At 38.0% G+C, this 23,714-nt stretch overlaps 1 protein-coding gene across 3 annotated transcripts in view; it reads right to left on the bottom strand.

The window, feature by feature from the left end:
• STXBP5 (syntaxin binding protein 5) overlaps positions 1 to 23,714 on the bottom strand; it is a 163,752-nt gene that overhangs the window by 75,637 nt on the left and 64,401 nt on the right. For all 3 annotated transcript variants that reach the window (XM_068984863.1, XM_068984864.1, XM_068984865.1), the window contains exons 8-9: positions 23,305 to 23,428; positions 11,643 to 11,721 (exon numbers count right to left, since the gene is read on the bottom strand). In XM_068984863.1, coding sequence (XP_068840964.1) covers positions 11,643 to 11,721; positions 23,305 to 23,428 — 203 coding nt within the window. The remainder of the gene's footprint in view (positions 1 to 11,642; positions 11,722 to 23,304; positions 23,429 to 23,714) is intronic.

Genomic DNA, 23,714 nt, shown 5'->3' with positions numbered 1-23,714 from the left:
GATGGGAATACCAGACAACCTTACCTGCTTCCTGTGAAACCTGATGCAGGTGAAGAAGAAACAGTTAGAAACGGACATGGAACAATGAACTGGTTCCAAACTGGGAGAGGAGTACATCAAGGGTGTATATTGTAATCTTGCTTATTTAACTTATATGCAGAGTACATGATGAGAAATGCCAGGCTGGATGAAGCACACACTGGAATCAAGACTGCCAGGAGAAATATCAATAACGTCATATACACAGATGATACTACCTTGAGAGCAGAAAGTGAAGAGGAACTAAAGGGTCTCTTGATGAAGGTTAAAGAGGAGACTGAAAAAGCTGGCTTGAAACTCAATATTCAAAAAATGAAGATCATGGCATCTGGTCTCATCACTTCATGGGAAATAGATGGGGAAACAGTGACAGACTATTTTCTTGGGCTCCAAAATCACTGCAGATGGTGACTGCAGCCATGAAATTAAAAGACACTTGCTCCTGGGATGAAAAGCTATGACAAACTTAGATAGCATATTAAAAAGCAGAGACATTACTTTGCCGACAAAGGTCCACCTAGTCAAAGCTATGGTTTTTCCAGCAGTAATGTACGGATATGAGAGCTGGACCATAAGGAAGTCTGAGTACCGAAGAATTGGTGCTTTTGAACTGTGTGTTGGAGAAGACTCTTAAGCACCCCTTGGACTGCAAGGAGATCCAACCAGTCAATCCTAAAGGAAATCAGTTCTGAATATTCATTAGAAGAACTGATGTTGAAGATGAAGCTCCAATACTTTGGTCACCTGATGTGAAGAGCCGACTCATTAGAAAATACTGTGATGCAGGGAAAGCCTGAAGGCAGGAGGAGAAGGGGATGACAGAGAACGACATGGTTGGATGGTATCACTGACTCAACTGACATGAGTTTGAGCAAGCTCCAGGAGATGGTGAAGGACAGGGAAGCATGGTATGCTGCAGTCCATGGTCCATGGGGTCGCAAAGAGATGGACACAACTGAGCGACTGAACAAGACAAAAGGAAACTCCTTTTGATTTGGAATGAGGGTGTGCTATTCAAATGAGTTTCTCTTCTCGTTGCTATGGCTTAGCAAGAACTGAAGCGGAGGAGAGAGAATGAATAGGGAACATCTGCTGAATAGTGCTTGGGTGGCAAGAGTTCAGAGAAAAGCAGGGGCTCTACGAATGAGTAACTAAGATGATGCATTCATTGATGTAAATATTTAAAAAAAATGTAAAGACTACTGAACAGGATGAAAAGGCAAAAAGACAGGACACTGAAAGATGAATGCCCCAGGTCGGTAGGTGCACAATATGCTACTGGAGATCAGTGGAGAAATAACTCCAGAAAGAATGAAGGGATGGAGCCAAAGCAAAAACAACACCCAGTTGTGGATGGGACTGGTGATAGAAGCAAGGTTCTGTAAAGAGCAATATTGCATAGGAACCTGGAATGCCAGGTCCATGAATCAAGGCAAATTGGAAGTGGTCAAACAGGAGATGGCAAGAGTGAACATTGACATTCTAGGGTTCAGCGAACTCAAATGGACTGGAATGGGTGAATTTAACTCAGATGACCATTATATCTATTACTGCGGGCAGGAATCCCTCAGAAGAAATGGAGTAGCCATCATAGTCAACAAGAGTCCAAAATGCAGTACGTGGATGCAATCTCAAAAATGACAGAATGATCTCTGTTCATTTCCAAGGCAAACCATTCAATATTACAGTAATCAAAGTCTATGCCCTGAGCAGTAATGCTGAAGAAGCTGAAGTTGAACAGTTTTACAAAGACCTACAAGATCTTTTAGAACTAACACCCAAAAAAGATGTCCTTTTCATTAAAGGGGACTGGAACGCAAAAGTAGGAAGTCAAGAAACACCTGGAGTAACAGGCAAATTTGGCCTTGGAGTACAGAATGAAGGAGGCAAACGCTAATAGAGTTCTGCAAAGAGAAGGCACTGGTCATAGTAAACACCCTCTTCCAACAACACAAGAGAAGACTCTACACATGGACACCACCAGATGGACGATGCCGAAATCAGACTGATTATATCCTTTGCAGCCAAAGATGGAGAAGCTCTATACAGTTAGCAAAAAATAGACCGGGAGCTGACTGTGGCTCAGATCATGAACTCCTTGTTGCCAAAGTCAGACTGAAATTGAAGAAAGTGGAGGAAACCACTAGACCATTCAGGTATGACCTAAATCAAATCCCTTGTGACTATACAGTGGAAGTGAGAAATAGATTTAAGGAACTAGATCTGATAGACAGAGTGCCTGATGAACTATGGATGGAGGTTAGTGACACTGTACAGGAAACACGAATCAAGACCATCCCCATGGAAAAGAAATGCAAAAAAGCAAAATGGCTGTCTGAGGAGGCCTTACAAACAGCTGTGAAAAGAAGGGAAGCGAAAAGCAAAGAAGAAAAGGAAAGATATACCCATTCGAACGCAGAGTTCCAAAAAATAGCAAGGAGAGAGAAGAAAGCCTTTCTCAGTGATCAACGCAAAGAAATAGAGGAAAACAACAGAATGGGGAAGACTAGAGATCTCAAGAAAATTAGAGATGACAAGGGAAGATTTCATGCAAAGATGGGCTAAATAAAGGACAGAAATGGTAGGGACCTAAAAGAAGCAGAAGATATTAAGAGGAGGTGGCAAGAATACACAGAAAGTGAAAGTGAAGTCGCTCAGTAGAGTCTGATTCTTTGTGACCCCATGGACTGTAGCCCACCAGGCTCCTCCATCCATGGGATTTTCCAGGCAAGAATAGTGCAGTGGGTTCCCATTTCCTTCTCCAGGGATCTCCCTGATGCAGGGATCGAACCCACGTCTCCCACATTGCAGGCAGACGCTTCTGAGCCACCAGGGAAGATAACACAGAAGAACTGTACAAAAGAGACCTTCACGACCCAGATAATCATGATGGTGTGATCACTCAGCTAGAGCCAGGCATCCTGGAATGTGAAGTCAAGTGGACCTTAGGAAGCATCACTACGAACAGTTAGTGGAAGTGATGGAATTCCAGTTGAGCTACTTCAAATCCTGAAAGACGATGCTGTGAAAGTGTTGCACTCAATATGTCAGCAAATTTGGAAAACTCAGCAGTGGCCACAGGACTGGAAAAGGTCAGTTTTCATTGTAATCCCAAAGAAAGGCAATGCCAAAGAATGCTCAAACTACCGCACAATTGCACTCATCTCACATGCTAGTAAAGTAATGATCAAAATTCTCCAAGCCAGACTTCAGCAATACATGAACTGTGAACTTCCTGATGTTCAAGCTGGTTTTAGAAAAGGCAGAGGAACCAGAGATCAAATTGCCAACATCCGCTGGATCATGGAAAAAGCAAGAGAGTTCCAGAAAAACATCTTTATTGACTATGCCAAAGCCTTTGTCTGTGTGGATCACAATAAACTGTGGAAAATTCTGAAAGAGATGCACATACCAGGTCACCTGACCTGCCTCTTGAGAAACCTGTATGCAGGTCAGGAAGCAACAGTTAGAACTGGACATGGAACTCAGACTGGTTCCAAAGGAGTACGTCAAGGCTGTATATTGTCACCCTGATTATTTAACTTATGTGCAGACACATTATGAGAAACGCTGGCCTGGAAGAAGCACAAGCTGCAATCAAGATTGCCGGGAGAAATATCAATAACCTCAGACGTGCAGATGACACCATTCTTATGTCAGAAAGTGAAGAAGCACTAAAGAGCCTCTTGATGAAAGTGAAAGAGGCGAGTAAAAAAGTTGGCTTAAAGCTCAACATTCAGAAAACGAAGATCATGGCATCTGGTCCCATCACTTCATGGTAAATAGATGGGGAATCATTGGAAACAGTGGCTGACTTTATTTGTTGGGGCTCCAAAATCACTGCAGATGGTGATTGCAGCCATGAAATTAAAAGACGCTTACTCCTTGGAAGGAAAGTTATGACCAACCTACACAGCATATTAAAAAGCAGAGACATTACTTTGTCAACAAAGGTCCGTCTAGTTAAGGCTATGGTTTTTCCAGTAGTCATGTATGGATTGAGAGTTGGACTATAAAGACAGCTGAGCCCCGAGGAATTGATGCTTTTGAACTGTGGTGTTGGCCTGATGCAGTTCCTGGGGTCACAAAGAATTGGACACAACTGAGCGACTGTACTAAACTGAAAGACTATTACCAAACCTGGATCCCAAAACATTGTTCTCAATGTTCAGTCTATCTGTAAAGCATGATTGTTGGGGTTGGCCATTAATGCAAACAGAGTAGGCAGCAGTCGAGTATGGTTAAGAGTACTGACTTAATTCTGGGTTTTTTCAGCTATAATTTTGAGCGAGTTACTCAACCTCTCTGCTCTAGTTTCATCAACTGTAAGATAATACCTACCTCACAGGGTAGTTGCAGAGATTAAATACATATGTGTAATGCACTTAGAACAGTGTTGGGCAGCACATACATAGCCCCGTATGAGTGTTAATAGATGTAGTTATTTAAGAACAACCTAATCTCTCCTAGAGTCCTCACTGGCTCCCAGACCTCGGGTTATCTGGTCCCACGCACTGTTTTAATGCTAGGTGACTTCTTATCTGATGGGCTGAGGGCTTGAGGGGTGTGGGGGGTGTATGCGTGTGTGTGCACAAATTGCTTGTTTTGATTCTGTACCCTCTTTTTCCAGTTTTCTATGCCTCTACTTTTTCTGCCTGCCCTTTTCCTAAGTTCCACTTGAATATCCTTATCCTTTTGTATCATGTGACTTATTAATAATAAAATGAATTTCCAGCAGAAAAAAAAGTTTGGAAGGATTAAAAATCATAAAAAGTGAGCCCATGTTCTGGGGAAATTATGTCATGTACAAGGAGTTTGTTTTGGGACTTCTCAAAGTTAGGATTCTCTCATTAGAAGGACAGCCTTGTTAGTAGTGGGACTCAGTGGCATCAAGTTTGTGGGAGTTACCAAAAAGGATCTTTAGATAATTTTAGAACCAGAATATCACCAGCGTATCTTGAATTTTTATTATAATCTGGTCTTTTATATTATACAGGTAATTGACCTATAGGTTTTAGCACACTCAGTAAATTAAATCACCATATCTACAAAACACATTCTGGAACCAGGCATGGGAATGAGGAATAGAGTAAGGGAATAATCAAACACAAAATCCCAACTTTTCCTTAAAGGTTAACAAATATATCATGTGTGTGTATGTGTGCTTATCAAGGGTCATCAAACCATGACCCACTGCCTGCTTTTGTATGGCCTGCAAACTAAGAATGGTTTTTATGTTTTTTAAAAGTTGAAAAAAAATCACACAAAGTAATAATGATATTTTTTGAAAATTATGTGAAAAATTTTAATTTTGTGAAAATTATTTTATGGAAGTTTAAATTTTCAAGTCTGTGAAATTTTACTGTAACACTTCTTCATTCATTCATTTATGAGTGTCCAGAGCTTCTTTGGGACTATGGTGGCAGAGCTGAATAACTGCAAGAGACGCAAACAATTTGTAATGCCTAAAGTATTTACTCTCTGACCCTGTACACAAAAGGCTGGTCATAGCATGTGTTATGACAAAAGGGATTCAATGAATCTCTTAGATGTGCTTTTCCAAATGTAACTGCCATATTTGACTGTGGTAATATTCACTTTTAGGTTCCCTAACAAGAGAGGCTTTCCCGCAACCTGGTGGTACTATGAATGGTGCTTTATATATATTGTTGAGTCTTCATAAATTTTTTAAAAATTTATTTTAATTATTTTAAAACTATTTATTGATTTGTCACAATATTGCTTCTGTTTTATGTTTTGCTTTTTTGGCCACAATGCATGCAGGATGTCAGCTCCTTGACCAGGGGTTGAATCCACATGCCTTGCTTTGGCAGGCAAGTAGTAACCACTCTGCTGCCAGGGAAGTCTCTAATCTTCACAATTCTGACATACATACTACCATTATCCCCATCTTACAGAGAAAGAACAAGCACAGGAAACCTAGCTGATGACTGCACACCAGTGGGGAGCCGAGGCCAGATTCGGACCCAGGAGGTCTGGCTCAAGAGCTCGCTCACTCACACTCACTGGTCAAGCACCACTGGCTGCATGAATTCACACCTGAGTCACATTAGATTTTCAAAGAAATAACTTCAACAGAATTGACTTACCATTTAATTTCTGAAATTTTATTAAGAATGGTCAAGGGCAGTGGTTCACAGTAAAGAATCCACCTCAATGTGGAAGACCTAGGTTCGATCCCTAGGTTGGGAAGGTCCCTTGGAGGTGGGCATGGCAACCCACTCCAGTATTCCTGCTGGAGAATTCCCATGGACAGAGGAGCCTGGAAAGCTACAGTCCACAGGGTCACAAAGAGTTGGACACAACTGAGCAACTAAGCAAGCACATGTAAAGAACAGCTGCATGTCTTTAATAAAGTGAAGTGAAGTGAAGTCGCTCAGTCGTGTCTGACTCTTTGTGACCCCATGGACTGTAGCCTATGAGGCTCCTCCGTCCATGGGATTTTCCAGGGAAGAGTGCTGGAGTGGATTGCCATTTCCTTCTCCAGGGGACTTTCCCGACCCAGGAATCGAACCCAGGTCTCCTGCATTGCGGGCAGATGCTTTACCGCCATCAGGGAAGCCCTGTAAAGAACAGCTGCATGTCTTTAATAAAAGTGCTATTAAAATGTTATGTTAATTAAATTGTCACTGTTCTCTATGTAAGGGAAAAATCTTGTCTCTCCTGGAGTAATATACGCTTTACTAGAAAATAAAAGGCATACAACATCTTCACTCATTTTTCTGTCAGAGTTTATCTTTAAAAGTAACAGCTAGCTCTTATCGTTAATAGGTAACAGCTAATTCTTCATGGCTGCACTTTTCTATACACCTGTCTACTTCCTTATATTCAATAGTGCTGTGCCTGGACAATTAAAATTGAGACAGGTATGTCCCATGTTTTCATCAAGCTGAATATTTAATGGGAAAGGCATGCATCAAGTAAATAAGTTCATTATTAATGACAAAAATACAGCATGATTTTAGAGTATTACTAGCAGACACGATCCAGTCCGCACGGCCAAGACAGCCTGAAAAGCAGTGACATCATGCGGAGTTACAGAGGATGTGAGGGAATCTTTCAGCCTCAAATTATTTCCAGGTAAAGAGAAGATGATGTGGTAGATCCTGAGCAGGGGAGGACAGCCCTTCTAACAAAATCTGGTGATTTTCCAACATAAACTGACAGAACATATTCTGTGGGCACCTGCCCAAGACACTCGCCAGGAACAGGAAAGGCTGAGTGCTGCCCAGCTTGCTTAAATGAGGTGAGCCTTCTCTCCGTGCAGCAGTTCTCAGTGTTGGGTACATTCTGGAATTCTGGGGAGCTATCACAAGGAAACAAGTCATGGAGTTAAGGAAAGAGCTCATTTAATTTACTGAAAATTTTATCCCAGGTGGAAAAAGACACTGGAAAGCTGGAGAGAACTGATACCAGATGGCTACCCTATCGATTTATCTTGTATTAACAGCACTTACAAATGCATACTGGTGGCACCTGTAATGCATGACACCTGAGCTTGATCCTTGGGTTGGGAAGATTCCCCAGAGAAAGAAATGGCAACCACTCCAGTATTCATGCCTGGGAAATCCCATGGACAGAAAAGATTAAAGAGGTACAGTCTATGGGGTTGCAAAGAGTTAGACATGACTTAGCAACTAAACCACCACCATGAATGCATATAAAAGAGTCAGACTGCTTTATGTTTCTGATCCTAAGAAAGGAGAATTATCCCTGCCATCCTGAAGAAACCAAGAACTTACAAATACTCCCAATATATAGGAATGAACATGAAAACAGGTAGAACACACAAAGAGAAAAAGCTTCCCAGGATGTCTGCCTCTGTTGCCAAACCACAGCTGTTAATATGATTAGATAATTCAGAGAACAAGCAGAACTGTTAGTTTAAATGTTTAGACAATTCATTTTACGTTGTATTACAAGCAGAGGGTTTGTTTTTTTTTTCCTGGTTCCCCACCCCATCCTCTTTCACTGTCATGTTATCTATTCACATACTTTTGCCACAAGACAAATACAGCAAAAAAAAAAGGCAACCTGTGGTAGGAGGTTTCCCATAAAAATAAGGGCAACCCCTCATAGAAAATTTATGATGTGCCAGGCACTGTGTGTAATGTTTTGAAAACATGATCATCTCACTCAATTCATTACAACAAACCTTTGACCTATTATCTCATCTATGTCCTAAATGAAGAAATCAGCACAAAGAAGTCAAAGAACTCAGTGTCAAAGGTCACACAGTGAGGGATGTCAGAGTTAATTAAACAGATGCTATTCCTCTTGGAGGTCACTCAACCTTTTGTCTGAGCACAATACATGTTCTGGGTCCCAGAGGAAGGCTAAAGAGGATCAAGGAGAAATAACAGCAATCTTAAGATTCTTCATCCTACTCCGAGAAAATGCAAAGAAATAGAGGAAAACAATTGAATGGGAAAGACTAGAGATCTCTTCAAGAAAAGCAGAGATATCAAAGGAACATTTCATGCAAACATAGGCACAATAAAGGACAGAAATAGTATGGACCTAACATAAGAAGAAGATATTTAGAAGAGGTGGCAAGAATACATATGCAAACTATACAAAAAAGATCTTCATGACTGGGATAACCACAATGGTGTGATCACTCACCTAGAATCCTGGAATGTGAAGTCAAGTGGGCCTGAGGAAGCATCACTATGAACAAAGCTAGTGGAGGTGATGGAATTCCAGCTGAGCTATTTCAAATTCTAAAAGATAATGCTGTGAAAGTGCCACACTCAATATGCCAGTAAATTTGGAAAACTCAGCAGTGATCACAGGACTGGAAAAGGTCAGTTTTCATTTCAATCCCAAAGAAAGGCTATGTCAAAGAATGCTCAAACTACGACACAAATGTACTCATCTCACACACTAGGAAAGTAATGCTCAAAATTTTCTAGGCCAGGCCTCTACAGTACATTAACCATGAACTTCCAGATGTTCAAGCTGGATTTAGAAAAGTAGGAGGAACCAGAGATCAAATTGCCAACATCCATTGGATCATCGAAAAAGCAATTGTTCCAGAAAAACATCTACTTCTGCTTTATTGACTACACCAAAGCCTTAGACTGTGTGGATTACAACAAACTGGAACATTCTTCAGGAGATGGGAATACCAGACCACGTGACCTAGAAATCTGTATGCAGGTCAAGAAGCTACAGTTAGAACTGGACATGGAAGAACAAACTTGTTTCAAATTGGGAAAGGAGCACGTCAAGGCTATATATTGTCACTCTGCTTATTTAACTTCTATGCAGAGTACATCATGAGAAATGCCAGGATGGATAAAGCACAAGCTGGAATCAAGATTGCCAGGAGAAATATCAATAACCTCAGATACGCAGATGACACCACCCTTAAGGCAGAAAGCGAAGAAGAACTAAAGAGACTCTTGACGAAAGTGAAAGAGGAGAGTGAAAAAGCTGGCTTAAAACTCAGTGTTCAGAAAACTAAGATCATGGCAACCAGTTCGATCACTTCATGGGAAACAGATGGGGAAACAATGGAAACAGTGAGAGACTTTACTTTTTTGGGCTCCAAAATCACCACAGATGGTGACTGCAGCCATGAAATTAAAAGACACTTGCTCCTTGGAAGGAAAGCTATGACCAACCTACACAGCATTTTAAAAAGCAGAGACATTTTGTCGACAAAGGTCCATCTAGTCAAAGCTGTGGTTTTTCCAGTAGTCATGTATGGATGTGAGAGTTGGACTATAAAGAAAGGTGAGCACTGAAGAATTGATGCTTTTGAACTGTGGTGTTGGAGAAGATGCTTGAGAGTCCCTTGGACTGCAAGAAGATACAACCAGTCCATCCTAAAGGAGATCAGTCCTGAATATTCATTGGAAAGACTAATGTTGAAGCTGAAATTCCAATACTTTGGCCACCTGATGCGAAGAACTGACTCATTTGAAAAGTCCTTGATGCTGGGAAAGATTGAAGGAGAGAGGAGAGGGGATGACAGAGGATGAGACGGTTGGATGGCATCAACGACTAGATGAATATGAGTTTGAGTAAACTCTGGGAGTTGGTGATGGACAGGGAAGCCTCACGTGCTGCAGTCCATGGGGTTGCTAAGAGTCGGACAAGACTGAGTGACTGAACAGAACTCTTGATAAAAAAGGTTGACTAGAATTAGACTGAGAAAAGAACAGATTAAAAAGAAAAGCAAGCCAGTTATAATAACCAGTGGTTCTAAACTGGCATATGAAAAAAATGTCCCAGTGGTTCTAAACTTAAGTGTGGATCCTGCAGTCTAGTGAGAACCAACTGCTGGGCTCCACCCACAGCACTGCGGGGCTCCACCCACACCACCTGCCGGGTTCCACCCACACCAACTGTGGGGCTCCACCCACACCACAGTTTGGGCTCCACCCACACCACCTGCCAGTTTCCACCCACACCAACTGCGGGGCTCCACCCACACTAACTGTGGAGCTCCACCCACACAACACAGACTTTGTGATTCAGAGGTCTGGGGTAAATTGTGATAATGTATATTTCTAATGAGTTCTCTTCCAAGCGAGAAGGCAATGGCAACCCACTCCAGTGTTCTTGCCTGGAGAATCTTAGGGACGGTAGGCTGCCATCTATGGGGTCACACAGTCAGACACGACCGAAGCGACTCAGCATCCAAGACTGCAGCCCCCTGTTGCTCCAGGGGTCACAGTTTGAGAACCACTGCACTATATACACTACCTAAATTCACTCTCTTACACAGTTCTAGTAAATAAAACCATACACTTTTCCTAGAAAACCTGAACATAAAGAGTCTCCTTTAGAGGTTAGAATTTTCAAAGAAATGTTTATTTGTTTTCATTATTATATTTTAAAATATAACATTTGGCAGGTTTGATCCCTGAGTTGGGAAGATCTCCAGGAGGACGATTCCCTGGCAGTATCCTGTAAAAGTGGCAGTATCCCACTCCAGTATCCTGGAAGATTCCATGGACAGAGGAGTCTGTGGGCCTACAGTCCATGGGGTCACAAAGAGTCAGAAAGACTGAGCATGCACATACACAGATATACAAAAAACTATGTGTAAGATATGTAAACTGTAAAAACCATATAAATCTTATCCCTGAGTCACAGTGTCAATTAATCTATTCAAATACAACTGACACTCTTCCTTTAATATTAAGCTGTACTTATTATTGAAATTGCCAAATATTCTTAAAATAATATTTAATTTGTGAAGAATACATATAATTTTCATAATTAACACATATTGCATTAACAGGTTAAATTTTAAGTTTTTTTCTTCATTGCTTATTCCACAATTTTTCCTAGTGGATAAACGGTTATTGAAGACTAACAGAACATATGAAGTTTGACAAGAAAAGTAATTCAAGCTTTCCAAGATATATTGTAAAACTACTAAAGACAGAGAATACATGAAATATTTTATCCTGAAATTGCCAATATTAGTTATTTTGTTAAATAAAGCAAGAATAAAATTTAAAAACTCGCTGGACCATTGTAAAAGCTTTTAAAAGTAATGATAGTCTTCAGTGCTATTTCAGTAATTGTATACAATGAATATTGTCAATGAAATAAAATCTTACCCAGATCTAGTCGTTTTGAATTCCACCTTGAGGATAGGTTTGCATGGTTCTGGCTTCTTCCCATCCTTTAACTGTTTTCCTAAAATACAGTTTTCTGCATTAAATTCTAAAATTCTAAGTTACTCTAAATTCTTATACATTGACAGTTTATAAAATGAAATATAATGAAATCCATCATGAAATATTTTAAAGTGATTTTGAAAGAAGTATTTAATACAAAATAAGATATTTTAAATGATCAATTTAGTGTCTGAAATCTAGTGCTAAAAAGTAAATAAAATGAATAACTTGTCAACAATATTTGTGACAAAATTCTAGTAAGAGAAATTCAGTGTTTGCAATGTTTTAAAGATATGGAAAATAGGATTTCAATTTGCTAAATGAATTCAAGTTTTAATATAGCTTATTTGAGGAAAATAGGTCTAAATCATATTTTAACCCAAAGTGACAGGCTGCAAAATTAATTCCTCTGCTAATAAAGTCAATTATATTTACTCTCTTAAAGTAAAATCCATCCATTGTATTGTCCAAGAGACTGCTAAAATAAACCAACCTCTGTAAAATGTGTCAAACTCATACTGTTACAGAATTTTGATTATTTTTAAAAAGGTTGATTTCTATTATCAAGTTTTAAATGTTCACTGTATTAATAATTCAGAAAAAGTTAAAAGAAAATAAGACATACTAATTCCTGTTTCTTAGAGATTAATCAGTGTCACCATTATGTTATTAGTGAAGGTCCCAAACACACACTCCTAACCCAACACTTCTTATCCTCTTTCCCAGCTTTTTCCTCCCAGGAAGTAGCTCATTCTAACGTATTTTTAATTTTCTTTTGTTTGCTGTTTGCCTCACCAACAAGAATGTAAACTCCACGAAAGTAAAGATTTTTAAGTGTGTATGTGTTTTTTGTTTATGTATCCATGGTGACATTGTTTGGCATAGAGTGGACACTCAATACCAATTTAATAAGTGAATAAATTAATGATTTTTCTTTAGGATTAATTCCGAGAAAAAAAGATATTTAGGTAGAACTGTATTCCAGAAAGGATGAAGAAAGTATGTGAGTACTTTGTCCCACCTTTCCTGAACAATGCTATTATTTTTTTCTGATTTGCTAATTGTATTGTTTAATCTCTGTGAAAATTCTTTGGCTTTCTAGTCATCTGTATTTCCTCTTTAAAAATAGCTTATATCTTTTACCCATGGTTATACGCTATCTTCTTTATATTTAAAAATAAATTTAACATTCAAAATTCATTAACACTGTGTCCATATGTTGCAACCACTTTTCCTAGTGTCACTTGTGAATTCCAAAAAAATTGCACAGAAGTGTACATTTAAATAATCGAGTCTGTCAGTCCTAATCATGCTTCCATTTAAGAAAACTTAAAATCCTAAAATGGCACTCTTCCAAAACTACATTATAAATTTAATGGAATTAAGAATTCCAACAGCTTTACTTGAATTTTGACAAAATGACCTTAAAGTTCACACAGTGGACTCAATGCTTATGAACTGCTAAAGAAACTAAAAAGGAGATGATTTCTGGAGTGATCAAGTGAGACCTCTGTGAACTCACTCACTTAGTAAAATTGAAATACTAGCAAAATAACTAAGGGTAATCACTTCAGAACTCTGCCAACTAACTGGAAGCCACAAAATGAGCACAACACAGCCTACTCAATGGAAATGACCGAACCTTGTTAAGACCTGGGGTGGGGGGCAGGCCCAACATGTTTTGATGAAGGGCTATTTCCATCCCCTATGCTCCTTAGCTCTGTGGCATGGTGCTATTAAAAAGGCAATAGCATCAGCCAAGAGATAGGACTGAAGTTTATTTGCAGTTCCATTAAAACCAGTTTCCCTAGAGCCCAATCAGTATATTATCCCCAATTGCAGCTTCCTGAAAAACTCTAATCCCAAGATGTTGTGGCAATTTCATTTGACACAACAGACATCCGCTCAGGGAGACCAAAAGCCCTATCTCCAGGCATCACAGAAATAACAGTAATCTGCTGGCAATATGGTGCCTGCCTAAGGCTGCGGTTTTAGTTGAGGCAAATAAGAGGCTGGACAGGAATTAAAAAAAAAAAATCCTTAACTAGACATACTCCAGGCTGTACTTAAGGCAGTGTGCATGCCCAGGAAAGACCTGGGAAAGGAAAAGGCCCCTGTCATTCATCTCTGGCCAACTCTGAGACCCTGAGCAAATTTGAAGTTAAAAAAAAAAAAAGTAAGAAAAGTAAAATGAACTGTACTACCACTGCTGGCAAGAACAATGGAACGGAGATAAACTGGCTGGTAAAAATGCAAAGGGTACAGTTTCTTTGAAAAGCAGGCTGAGGGCATTTATGAAAAATAGAAACATATAAAACTAGTCCATTTTCAGGAGCAGCAATTCTATTCTTAAGCATTTATTCCATAGGAATAAAAGGATCAATTCCTACTGAATATGTACAAGAAAGGTAAAGGCAGCATAATTTGTAGTGATCTGAAATTGAAAATACAGTTTCAAATTTGAAGCTTTATTTGAAAGTTTCAAATTTATCACTACAGCCTAATTTGTAGTGATCCATCAATTAGGCATGGCTGAATAAATTATGAAGAATTGTGAGACAAACAACTGGTTGATACACAAGCATTAAAACAAAGGAATTAAGAGCTATGCCAGATGAAAGCAGGGATTTTCCTCAAGTACAGAGGATTAAGAAAAGATGCAAGAAAGAATAATATAATTCTATTTTTATGTAAAACAATGACCAAAAAAATCTCATATGCTCTTATATATGCCTATAAATATGTATGATTTTAGAAATACATGTGTTTTGGAAGAACATCTGCAAGATTTTTGACATAGCTTATCAGGTGAGGCAGGAAAGGGGAAGGGGCTGCTGATGTAGAGGAAGGTTTATGGAGAAGAGGCTGGTATTATACGATCCTGTTTATCTACAATGACATATGTATGTATGTTTATGTGTATAAAAAACTGTCTTTTTTTGTCACTACTTCTGTGGTTTCATGGTTAGGAAGTTCTTCCTACACAAATATCATTACAACTTTGGGAAGCATTTTCTTGTAAATGCTTTATAGTTTCATTTATTACATTAATTTTCTGAAGTATACTTTGGTATAGGTAAGATTTTTTTTCTCTAATAGTTTCAGCACTATTTGTGTAGTTCTATTGACCTATAATTGCCAGACAATAAAGACCAAGTGTTTAAAGTGTATAATGTAATGAGCTGTGATACAGTTATGTGTCTGCCAGCATTGGTGTCCCAGGTGGCTCAGTGGTAAAGAAACCATCTGCAATGCAGGAGATGTGGGTTCAGTCCCTGGGTCGGGAAGATGGACGCATCCCAACCCATTCCAGCATTCTTACCTGAGAAATGGCATGGACAGAGAAACCTGGAGGGCTATAGTCCATGGGGATTACAGAAGAGTCAGGCACAACTTAGCAACTAAACAACAAAAACAACTGCCAGCATTCTCACTGAACCACCAGAGCCTTCCCCACTAATGTGAAATTCACCTTTATTACATTACGTTTTCATAAATACACACCAGTCAACTGGTATTAGAGCATATACTCCTGCCTTAAGATCCTAGAGAAACATCTCTTCCCCTCTTTATGCAGAAAATAATATTGCAATGGAACCCTGAGCCTCTTGCATCCTAATTTATTAGAACCAACAAGTGACTAGAGAGAGAGTTAAGCAGAGAACATCAGATCAAGAGGCTGGAAAGGACTGCCAGGGCAGGAGACTGGATTTTTGAGGTGGGAGAGAGAATGAGGAAATAAAAAAAAGGTGTGGGAAAAAGGAGTCTTAAATCTGAAAACTAGTCTCTCATGCTGTACAAGGAACAAACTAAGAATTTCAACCTCTATTTCAATCTGTTTAGAGATATATGACCTTTCAGTGAAGAATTTAAAAGTCTGTTCTGAAGAAGACTACCATCAGACCTTCAGCCTTCCTCTACCACTCAAAGTTCTAATAGGAGTGGCAGATTGATATAATGTGAGATTATAGGTAAAATTTTTTACATTTATTTTAAAAAATTACTTTGTATGCATTTTATTTTATGAAGCAAAACAATTATTCAGGTATCACTCAATTTAATCTATTTTAATATTCACCACTAATCTTTCAGTGGCTGGAACAATCTTGAAAAAGGGCAGGCGTTGGGTGGAATAATTAGTGAGCCTTCTTAAGTTTCAGCTTATATATTTTGCATAAAACCTAGCCAGGTACGAAATTCTTGACTTTTGTCTTGCTCAATATAGACTTTTGTTACTGCTTTATTGTGTCCAATATTTATACTTACAATAAAATGTAAAGCTAGTCTGATTTTTAATTCTTTATATACTTTCTGTCCACCCCCTGCATGGATGTTAACAGTAGTTTCATTATCTTTGTAAAGTAAAAATGCTGCTGTTTTTACAGTGATCTTTCTTCATTAATCTTGCTTGGAAATTAGTGAGTCCTTTTGATTTGCATACTCTGATCTTTTTTTTTAACTCAGATTTTAAAAATTATGTCACTATTTGTTGCTCACGTCCTAGATTATTCATCTACAATCCTGATGCTGGGAAAGATTGAAGGCAGGAGAAGGGGAGGACAGAGGATGAGATGGTTGGATAGCATCACCCACTTGATGGACATGAGTTTGAGCAAGCTCCAGGAGCTGGTGAGGGACAGGGAAGCCTGGTGTGCTGCAGTCCATGGGATTGCAAAGAGTTGGACACGACTGAACGACTGAACTGATAATCCTAGACTAACCATTTTCTAAGTCAAATCAAGTAATAAGGCACTAGCTAAGATTTTACAAAGCTCATGTAACTAAAGGACATTTAGAGGATCACTGGATTTCACCACTAACTGTCATCTGACTTCTTAACTGCTAAGTCACCTCAGTAGAAAAACTTGTATTTACTCTTTCAACTACCTGTGAACGACTTTGATAAATCACTGAAAACATCTGGTTAAATATAAAACTTGGCTTAATAAATCATACAAACCTCCATGTAACATGTGATTTCTTCATGTCTCTTATGTCTTCCCTATTTCTCACATCCCCAAAACTACTCAGACACAATCAAAGTCCTGTTGATTCTAACTCCAGAATTTTATTCCTTTATGCCCACTTTTTTCCATTTATAGTCATATTTGAAGTCCTTCTTATTTATTGTTGATATTAGCATCCTAATTGGCTTCTCTTTTCTACTCCTGGCTCATCTGATGCACTACCAAATGTATTTCCAAATGTAAATTTTATGTTTCTCACTGTGAAATCATTTCCTAGGTCTCCCTTCATGAAGTCCAAACTCTTTAGCATACTATGATGTATATTTTCGCCTCTGTATGCAGTTATTAGTTTCTGGCTACTCGCTCAAAGGAATTTTAAATACTGGTCATATTAAACTAGCGGTTTTCCAAAAATACCCTGCTTTTGATTATGTCTTTGTACCTTCTGACTAAAATAACCTTGTTCTGTTCTTTAACTCCCCACTGATCCTTTAAGACCAAGTTCATCCAGCCTGAATTTGTGAAATCTTCCTATAGCCTTCACCTAAAACATACTCATCACTTTTGTTTCTACATCATACTATGCAGGCCTTTATCAGCACTCAGCGTATGTGTTTAGTTTATATATCATTTTCACTCACTGGACTATGAGTTTTCCAAGAGCAATATATTTCTAGTATTTAATCTCTGGTACTGAGGAGGTGCTCAATAAATGTCTATTGAAAGAATAAATGAATGAATGAATGAGATGTATTAACAAATAAGTGAGGATCGCTGTCAAAAAACAAGTGCTTCCCTAGTTTCTAATTAGGGAAGTAGAATGCCACTTAGAATGTAGAACACATTTGTTGCTACACAGCAGCTATGGGCTCACTCAAGAGTGGGCTGCACAGTATGACAGCCACCACTCACACATGGCTATTGACCCCTTGAAATGTAGCTACTCCACATTAAGACGTGCTGTAATATACACTAGATTTCAAAGAGTACAGAGAAAGAATGCAAAACACTTCAATTCTGTATGCTGATTACACGTTAAAGTAGTAATATTTTGCATATTTGGGGTAAATAATATTTGTTACTAAAATTAATTTTACGTTTTTTACTGTTATTAATATGGTTACTAGTAAATTTAAAATTACACATGCAGATCTCATATTTCTATTGAACAATGATGCTCTAGAAAATAAGATGATTAAATCGGAGAATCACATTGTTAATAACATTAGTCTGAAATGGGGAAGGTGTTCTTTCCTTGATGAGTGTGGAGAGAGCTGATTTATAGCTGGACAGATGACCAGTGGGATATCTAGTTTTTGGATCATGGCCAAGAGCAGTGGGATTTATGATGTGTTTCTTCAAGATCCAAAATTCCCCAAACTCCCCTTGGTGACTCTCGGTATAGTAGTTTTGGATGGCTGACAACTGGCCTAACTGGCAATACTGGCTTGTTCATTTAAAGGATCACTCTGAGAGTTTCTCAGAAGCCAGAGTTTGGGGACTGGAGCTGGTGACTCAGCAGAGTCCTTGTGAGCAAAAGTGCAGAGTGGGAGACTCATACGGGGTATCTCTTAGAATGCTTACACACATTCTTTTTCTCTTGCTGCTTAGTATCCTTTGCCTTTAAACAAAAGCCTTATTTGAGTATATTCTGTGGAGTCTGGTAAGTTCTTTCAAATAGAAAAACTAGGGAAAAAACTTTTGTAATTGCAGTATGGATTTACGATTCACTGAGTGTTTTAGGCTTCAAGTAAATCTTAAAAGTAGATTAATTTAATTTTTAATATGTCACATCCTTAAAATATTATAAATTCACTTTTATTTATGTGAAGTATGAATATATTTTTCCCTTTAGCAGCCCTTAATAAAAGTTCTCTAATCCTGGTTCATTAATTTCTACATAATCAAAAAACTTTTACCTTAAAAATCACCTATTCAATCCTTCCATTTTACATATGATGAAACTAAGTCCAAGAAAACAGTAATTAATTCTACAAAGTATTTCACAAACAGCAAAGCTAGAATTACATACCAGATTGTCTGATTACTGGGAAAGTGTTCTCTGATAATCATTAAAACTAGATTAAAGGGAAGTATCATTTTTTATTTTAGTCAAAAAATCACCATTTGATTAATTTTAGACACCCAAATAGAAAATTTCTGAAAAAATATGACTGTCAACCATCTTGATACATATAAAATTATCCAATATTATATGAGAAAATTATCTTAAGTGAATTCAAATTATTCTCCTTTACTGGCCATTTTATCATCATTGTCTAGATAACTGTCACGACTCTCAGGATAAGAATCTACTATCTAACAACTTTGGCAATGAATGATTCCATTTGAGGGTAAACTGAATATTGAACCTATAATTCAATTATAGTTCAAGCACCAGGCCATCATTTCTCAAAGTGCTATTTTGAGGAACACTTGAGTACTGTAAGACGCTCTGTGAATAAAAGATGCTAAAGTCAAGTAAATTTTGAAAAAGCCACATAAAATATATAAACTGGCCCAAATAATTAATATACTGTTAACCCCTGAACAACAGGAGTTTGAGCTGCGTGGGTTCACTTTAGGGCAAAATTTTTTCAGTAGTAAATACTATAGACTGTAGATGACTACACAGTCTGTGGTTGGTTGAATGCACAGATTTGTATCTACAGATACTGGGGGCTGATTTAATGTTATGTGCAGATTTTCTAATATGCAGCAATGAGGGCCGCTAACTTTCTGCTCTTTTCAAGAGTCAAATGTATATATGTATGTATGCTTATACATATTTTCCCTTTAGAAATTCATAGTGTACATTGAAAACTAAGACTTCTTTCAGTGAAGAAAACGTTCAACTTTATTTCAGCATTTCTAGAACCCCTTTGATCATAACATGCCTTTTCACCAAATAACTCATTAACATAGGAAACATTAAGTTAAGTCAAGTCACTCAGTCGTGTCCAACTCTTTGTGACCCCATGAACTATAGCCCACCAGGCTCCTCCATGGGATTCTCTGTCCATGGGATTTTCCAGGCAAGAATACTGGAGTGGGTTGCCATTTCCTTCTCCAGGGGATCTTCCCGACCCAGGGATCGAACTCAGGCCTCCCGCATTGCAGGCAGACGCTTTAACCTCTGAGCCACCAGGGAAGCCCCTATTAGTATTATAAAATATATTTTGGGGAAAATTTATCTAAGTATCTTTTGTGCTATCCTACCAAGTAAATAAGATATCCAAATTTACATTTATTATAATCACATATGTATATAGCATGTCATGATTTTCAAATACTTTTACTTAAATTTTGCTTACTTGATCCAAGGTATAGAATGGTGTTTATCTCATGGTAGAACCAATATTTGTTGAATGAATAAAAGTACAATCAGTTCCAATCAATTACCAAGGTAATGCTTATGAATGTTTTTAAGAATAGGATACTTAACCATTACATTACATGGATTTAGATATGAAAAAACCCCATGATTTACCATAAATCCTTCCTTCCTTCTGGTAGGAAAGGAAGAGCGAGAGCCCACAACACAGATAGTAATAAAAAAAATCCCTATTTTAATCCATCAAAGTAGATATTTAGTATACTGAAAACTACATACCACCAATATGTGTATGGTTGCCTTTTTTACTAAGATACTACAAATTCTGCAGAAATATAATTATGCTACTTCTAAAAGCCTGCTCTCAAAAATTTACATTTTTAGTATTAAAAGAGAATCAAGATTAAAACAGAAAAATCACCATTTGGCAACCATTACAGTAATAAGTAATCCTTCAAAGAAACATCAACAGATGCTAAAACCAGGGGGTATAAATTTTGATGAGGAACAGTATGTTTATAAAGTCTCAACTATTTCCTTCAAATCAAAACACTTATTGATTACAATAACAAATCAAAAAAAATTATTAACTTCAAAAGGAAAAAATAACGCTATACTGGAGAGACCTAGTAGACAGAAGCTTAATCAAGGAATCAGGGTATGAGACATCACCATGACAAATCAAACAAGCTCCACTCGAGGCTGTTAAAAGAACACAGCAATCCTTTTGGGATGGTCCTGCTGAAAATGCGCAACACGAATCTAATCATGAAAACATCAGACAAAACCAAATGGAAGCACATTCTATAAAATAACTGACCTGCAACATTCAAAATTTATCTGTTAGGAAAGTCAAGGAAAGGCTCAAGAAGAGTTCTAGTTTGAAAGAGACTGAGGAAGTATGGTAACTAAATCTAATCTGCATATAGACCCTTTCAACAAAAGGCAAAACCTGGTGATATGGGAGAAAATCTCTGTAAGATACTAATACTGAAATATTTCGGGGTGATTAAGCAATATGCTGACAACTTACTCTCAAGTGGTTAAAAAAACCTCTTTGAACTATACTTACAAAAAAAGATGAAAATTTAGATAAACTTAAAACTTTAAAACCAATATACATATTTCTACTAACTTCAATATTTATACTTCTGGATTTGAAATTAAAGGTTTCTAAACTAATCTTCAACTTTTTTGGTTTTCTGAATTCCTAGATTCCAGTGGCGATAGGAGATTCTAAAATGTATGAAATACTCAGGAATACCACAAAGATTAGGGACGTAGGCATTAAGAGAAGGAAGAACAAAAATATCTTAGGGAAAACTGGAACCCATTATGAAAAGGGCTATCTTCTGGAGGCACACATAAACAGAACTGTAGCAAATTTAAAATAAGTGCCTTTCCAGAAAAGTCTCTGACTGCAACCAAATAACAGTGGTAAAATATATTACAATATGTGGCTAAAAGAATTGTTATTTTTACCAGGAAACAAGCAAGTCTAAAAACTTGTACTACGACAGACAAAATAAGTTTTTAATTTGACTGCTTATTTTTTACATTGCAATAATTGAGAATGTACCAATTTTTAAAGAAAATGGGCAGTCATATTTTAAAGTGAACAATGAAACACAATAACTATAAAAATACTCTTTTCGTATGCTACTAATGCAAACAACAGTTCCTTTCATTTCCCTAAATTTGCTGGTTAAGAATTTCTTAGCGTAGAATCGTGAGAATGCAGATTAGTAAAGGAATGCAAATTTCCAGGCTTCATCCAGAAATCAAAGTCCTTCATAATCTATTCATAAAAAGTGAAACTGTTAGTTACTCAGTTGTATCCCACTCTTTGCAAACCCATGAACTGTATCCCGCCAGGCTTCTCAGTCCATGGGATTCTCCAGGCAAGAATACTGGAGTATCCATTCCCTTCTCCAAGGGATCTTTCAGACCCAGGGATCAATCAAACACGGGTCTCCCACATTGCAGGGCAGATTCTTTATCATCTGATCCACCAGATAAGCCACCCTAATAAAACTTTCAAGGAGGTTTTATATACATTACTTGTAGACTAAGCGTTAACACAGCTTGAGATCATCATCCCTAGAAATGGCAGCTTGCAGGATTAGCTCTCTTGGTTAACAACCGGTAACCTGACTTTCAAGACAGCTTCCACCACTCCCAGACTGAAAAGGGTGGCACACGATGTCTGTACTACTTGCACAAACAATATGGTTTACGACCAATCTCTGTTTTCCTTCTAAGCATCTGAAATTTTGATACATGCTAACTAAAGCTCCTGCTGCTGCTGCTAAGTTGCTTCAGTCGTGTCCGACTCTGTGTGACCCCACAGATGGCAGCCCACCAGGCTCTGCCATCCCTGGGATTCTCCAGGCAAGAACACTGGAGTGGGTTGCCATTTCCTTCTCCAATGCATGAAAGTGAAAAGTGAAAGTGAAGTCGCTCAGTCGTGTCTGACTCTTCACAATCCCATGGACTGCAGTCTACCAGGCTCCTCTGTCCATGGGATTTTCCAGGCAAGAGTACTGGAGTGGGGTGCCATTGCCTTCTCCGGCTAACTAAAGCAGAGGGTATGTATAGACTGACATCAATACGAACCCTGGACATCAGGTTCAGGTGAGCTGTCCTAGTACAGGACATTTCATACACGTGGTAATAACTCTTTGCAAGAGGAAACAAGCATGTCCTGTGTGGCTCCACTGGAAGAAGGCTGCTGGAAGCTTGAGCCTGGCTTCCTCTAGACTCCATCCCTTGTGCCTTTTCCCTTTGCTGATTTCACTTTGTATCCTTTTGCTGAGTCCTATGAGTATTCCTAGTGAATCAAACTTGGGGTCATTTAGGGGTTTCTGAAGACAATATTTTAACGTATAAAATTACCTTCTGTAGGGTGCCAAGTGTTTTAATACATATTATATGTAGACTAGCAACCTGCAGTTGATAACATTAAGATGACGAAAGTTCAAAATAAGTCCTACATCACTCACAAAATTATCAACTTTCTGGACTATTAGAGAAAAATTACTCAGAATATTTTGTAACTTTCATTTTCTGAAAGATCAAATTTGCAATCTCAACTGCAAATAGTTATTTGAGATTTCATTTACCCAGTTGCTACAAATTATTTCTCTATGTGTAAACATAGAAATTTCAAATTAAACTAAAATTTTAAATTCAAAATAGAACCCATCCTTGTCATCAAAAACAAACAAACCCAACTGCAAACTCAAAAACAGTTTTCTGTCCATCACAATTTAGGTAGTGTTTAAAAGGGATCCGTTCTTACCATGTGGAGTTATGGTCTGCACAGGCTTCGCAGGGGATCTCACATTCCATATAGTCAAGGTGCCATCTGAATGACTGCAAATAAATTGTTTTCCTTCATGATGCCAAGCAACAGAGTGGATAGCCTATAAATGAGGGGTAAAGAATTCCACCTTTAAAAACAAAAACTAATTTAAACACCAAGTTATTCATAATTGGAACTGGAATTAATTTTTCATATTAACCTTTTTCTTATTTCCCAAGCTGAAGTCCATATGTTAATATTAAATTCCCATAAGTTAATTGTCCTGCCAAAAAAAATGAGATTTAATTTGGTTCTAATACTCTTTCAACTTTCAAAATTTGATTTACTCAAGGGAGCATGATAATAATATAATAGTGATTATGTATTATCGACAAGTTCAAGAAAAC

This window comes from Capricornis sumatraensis, chromosome 13, assembly GCF_032405125.1.
Source record: "Capricornis sumatraensis isolate serow.1 chromosome 13, serow.2, whole genome shotgun sequence".
Classification (NCBI taxonomy): Eukaryota; Metazoa; Chordata; class Mammalia; order Artiodactyla; family Bovidae; genus Capricornis; species Capricornis sumatraensis.
The sequence above is the reverse complement of the archived record's forward strand: the minus strand, read 5'-3'. Positions and strand labels throughout refer to the sequence as shown.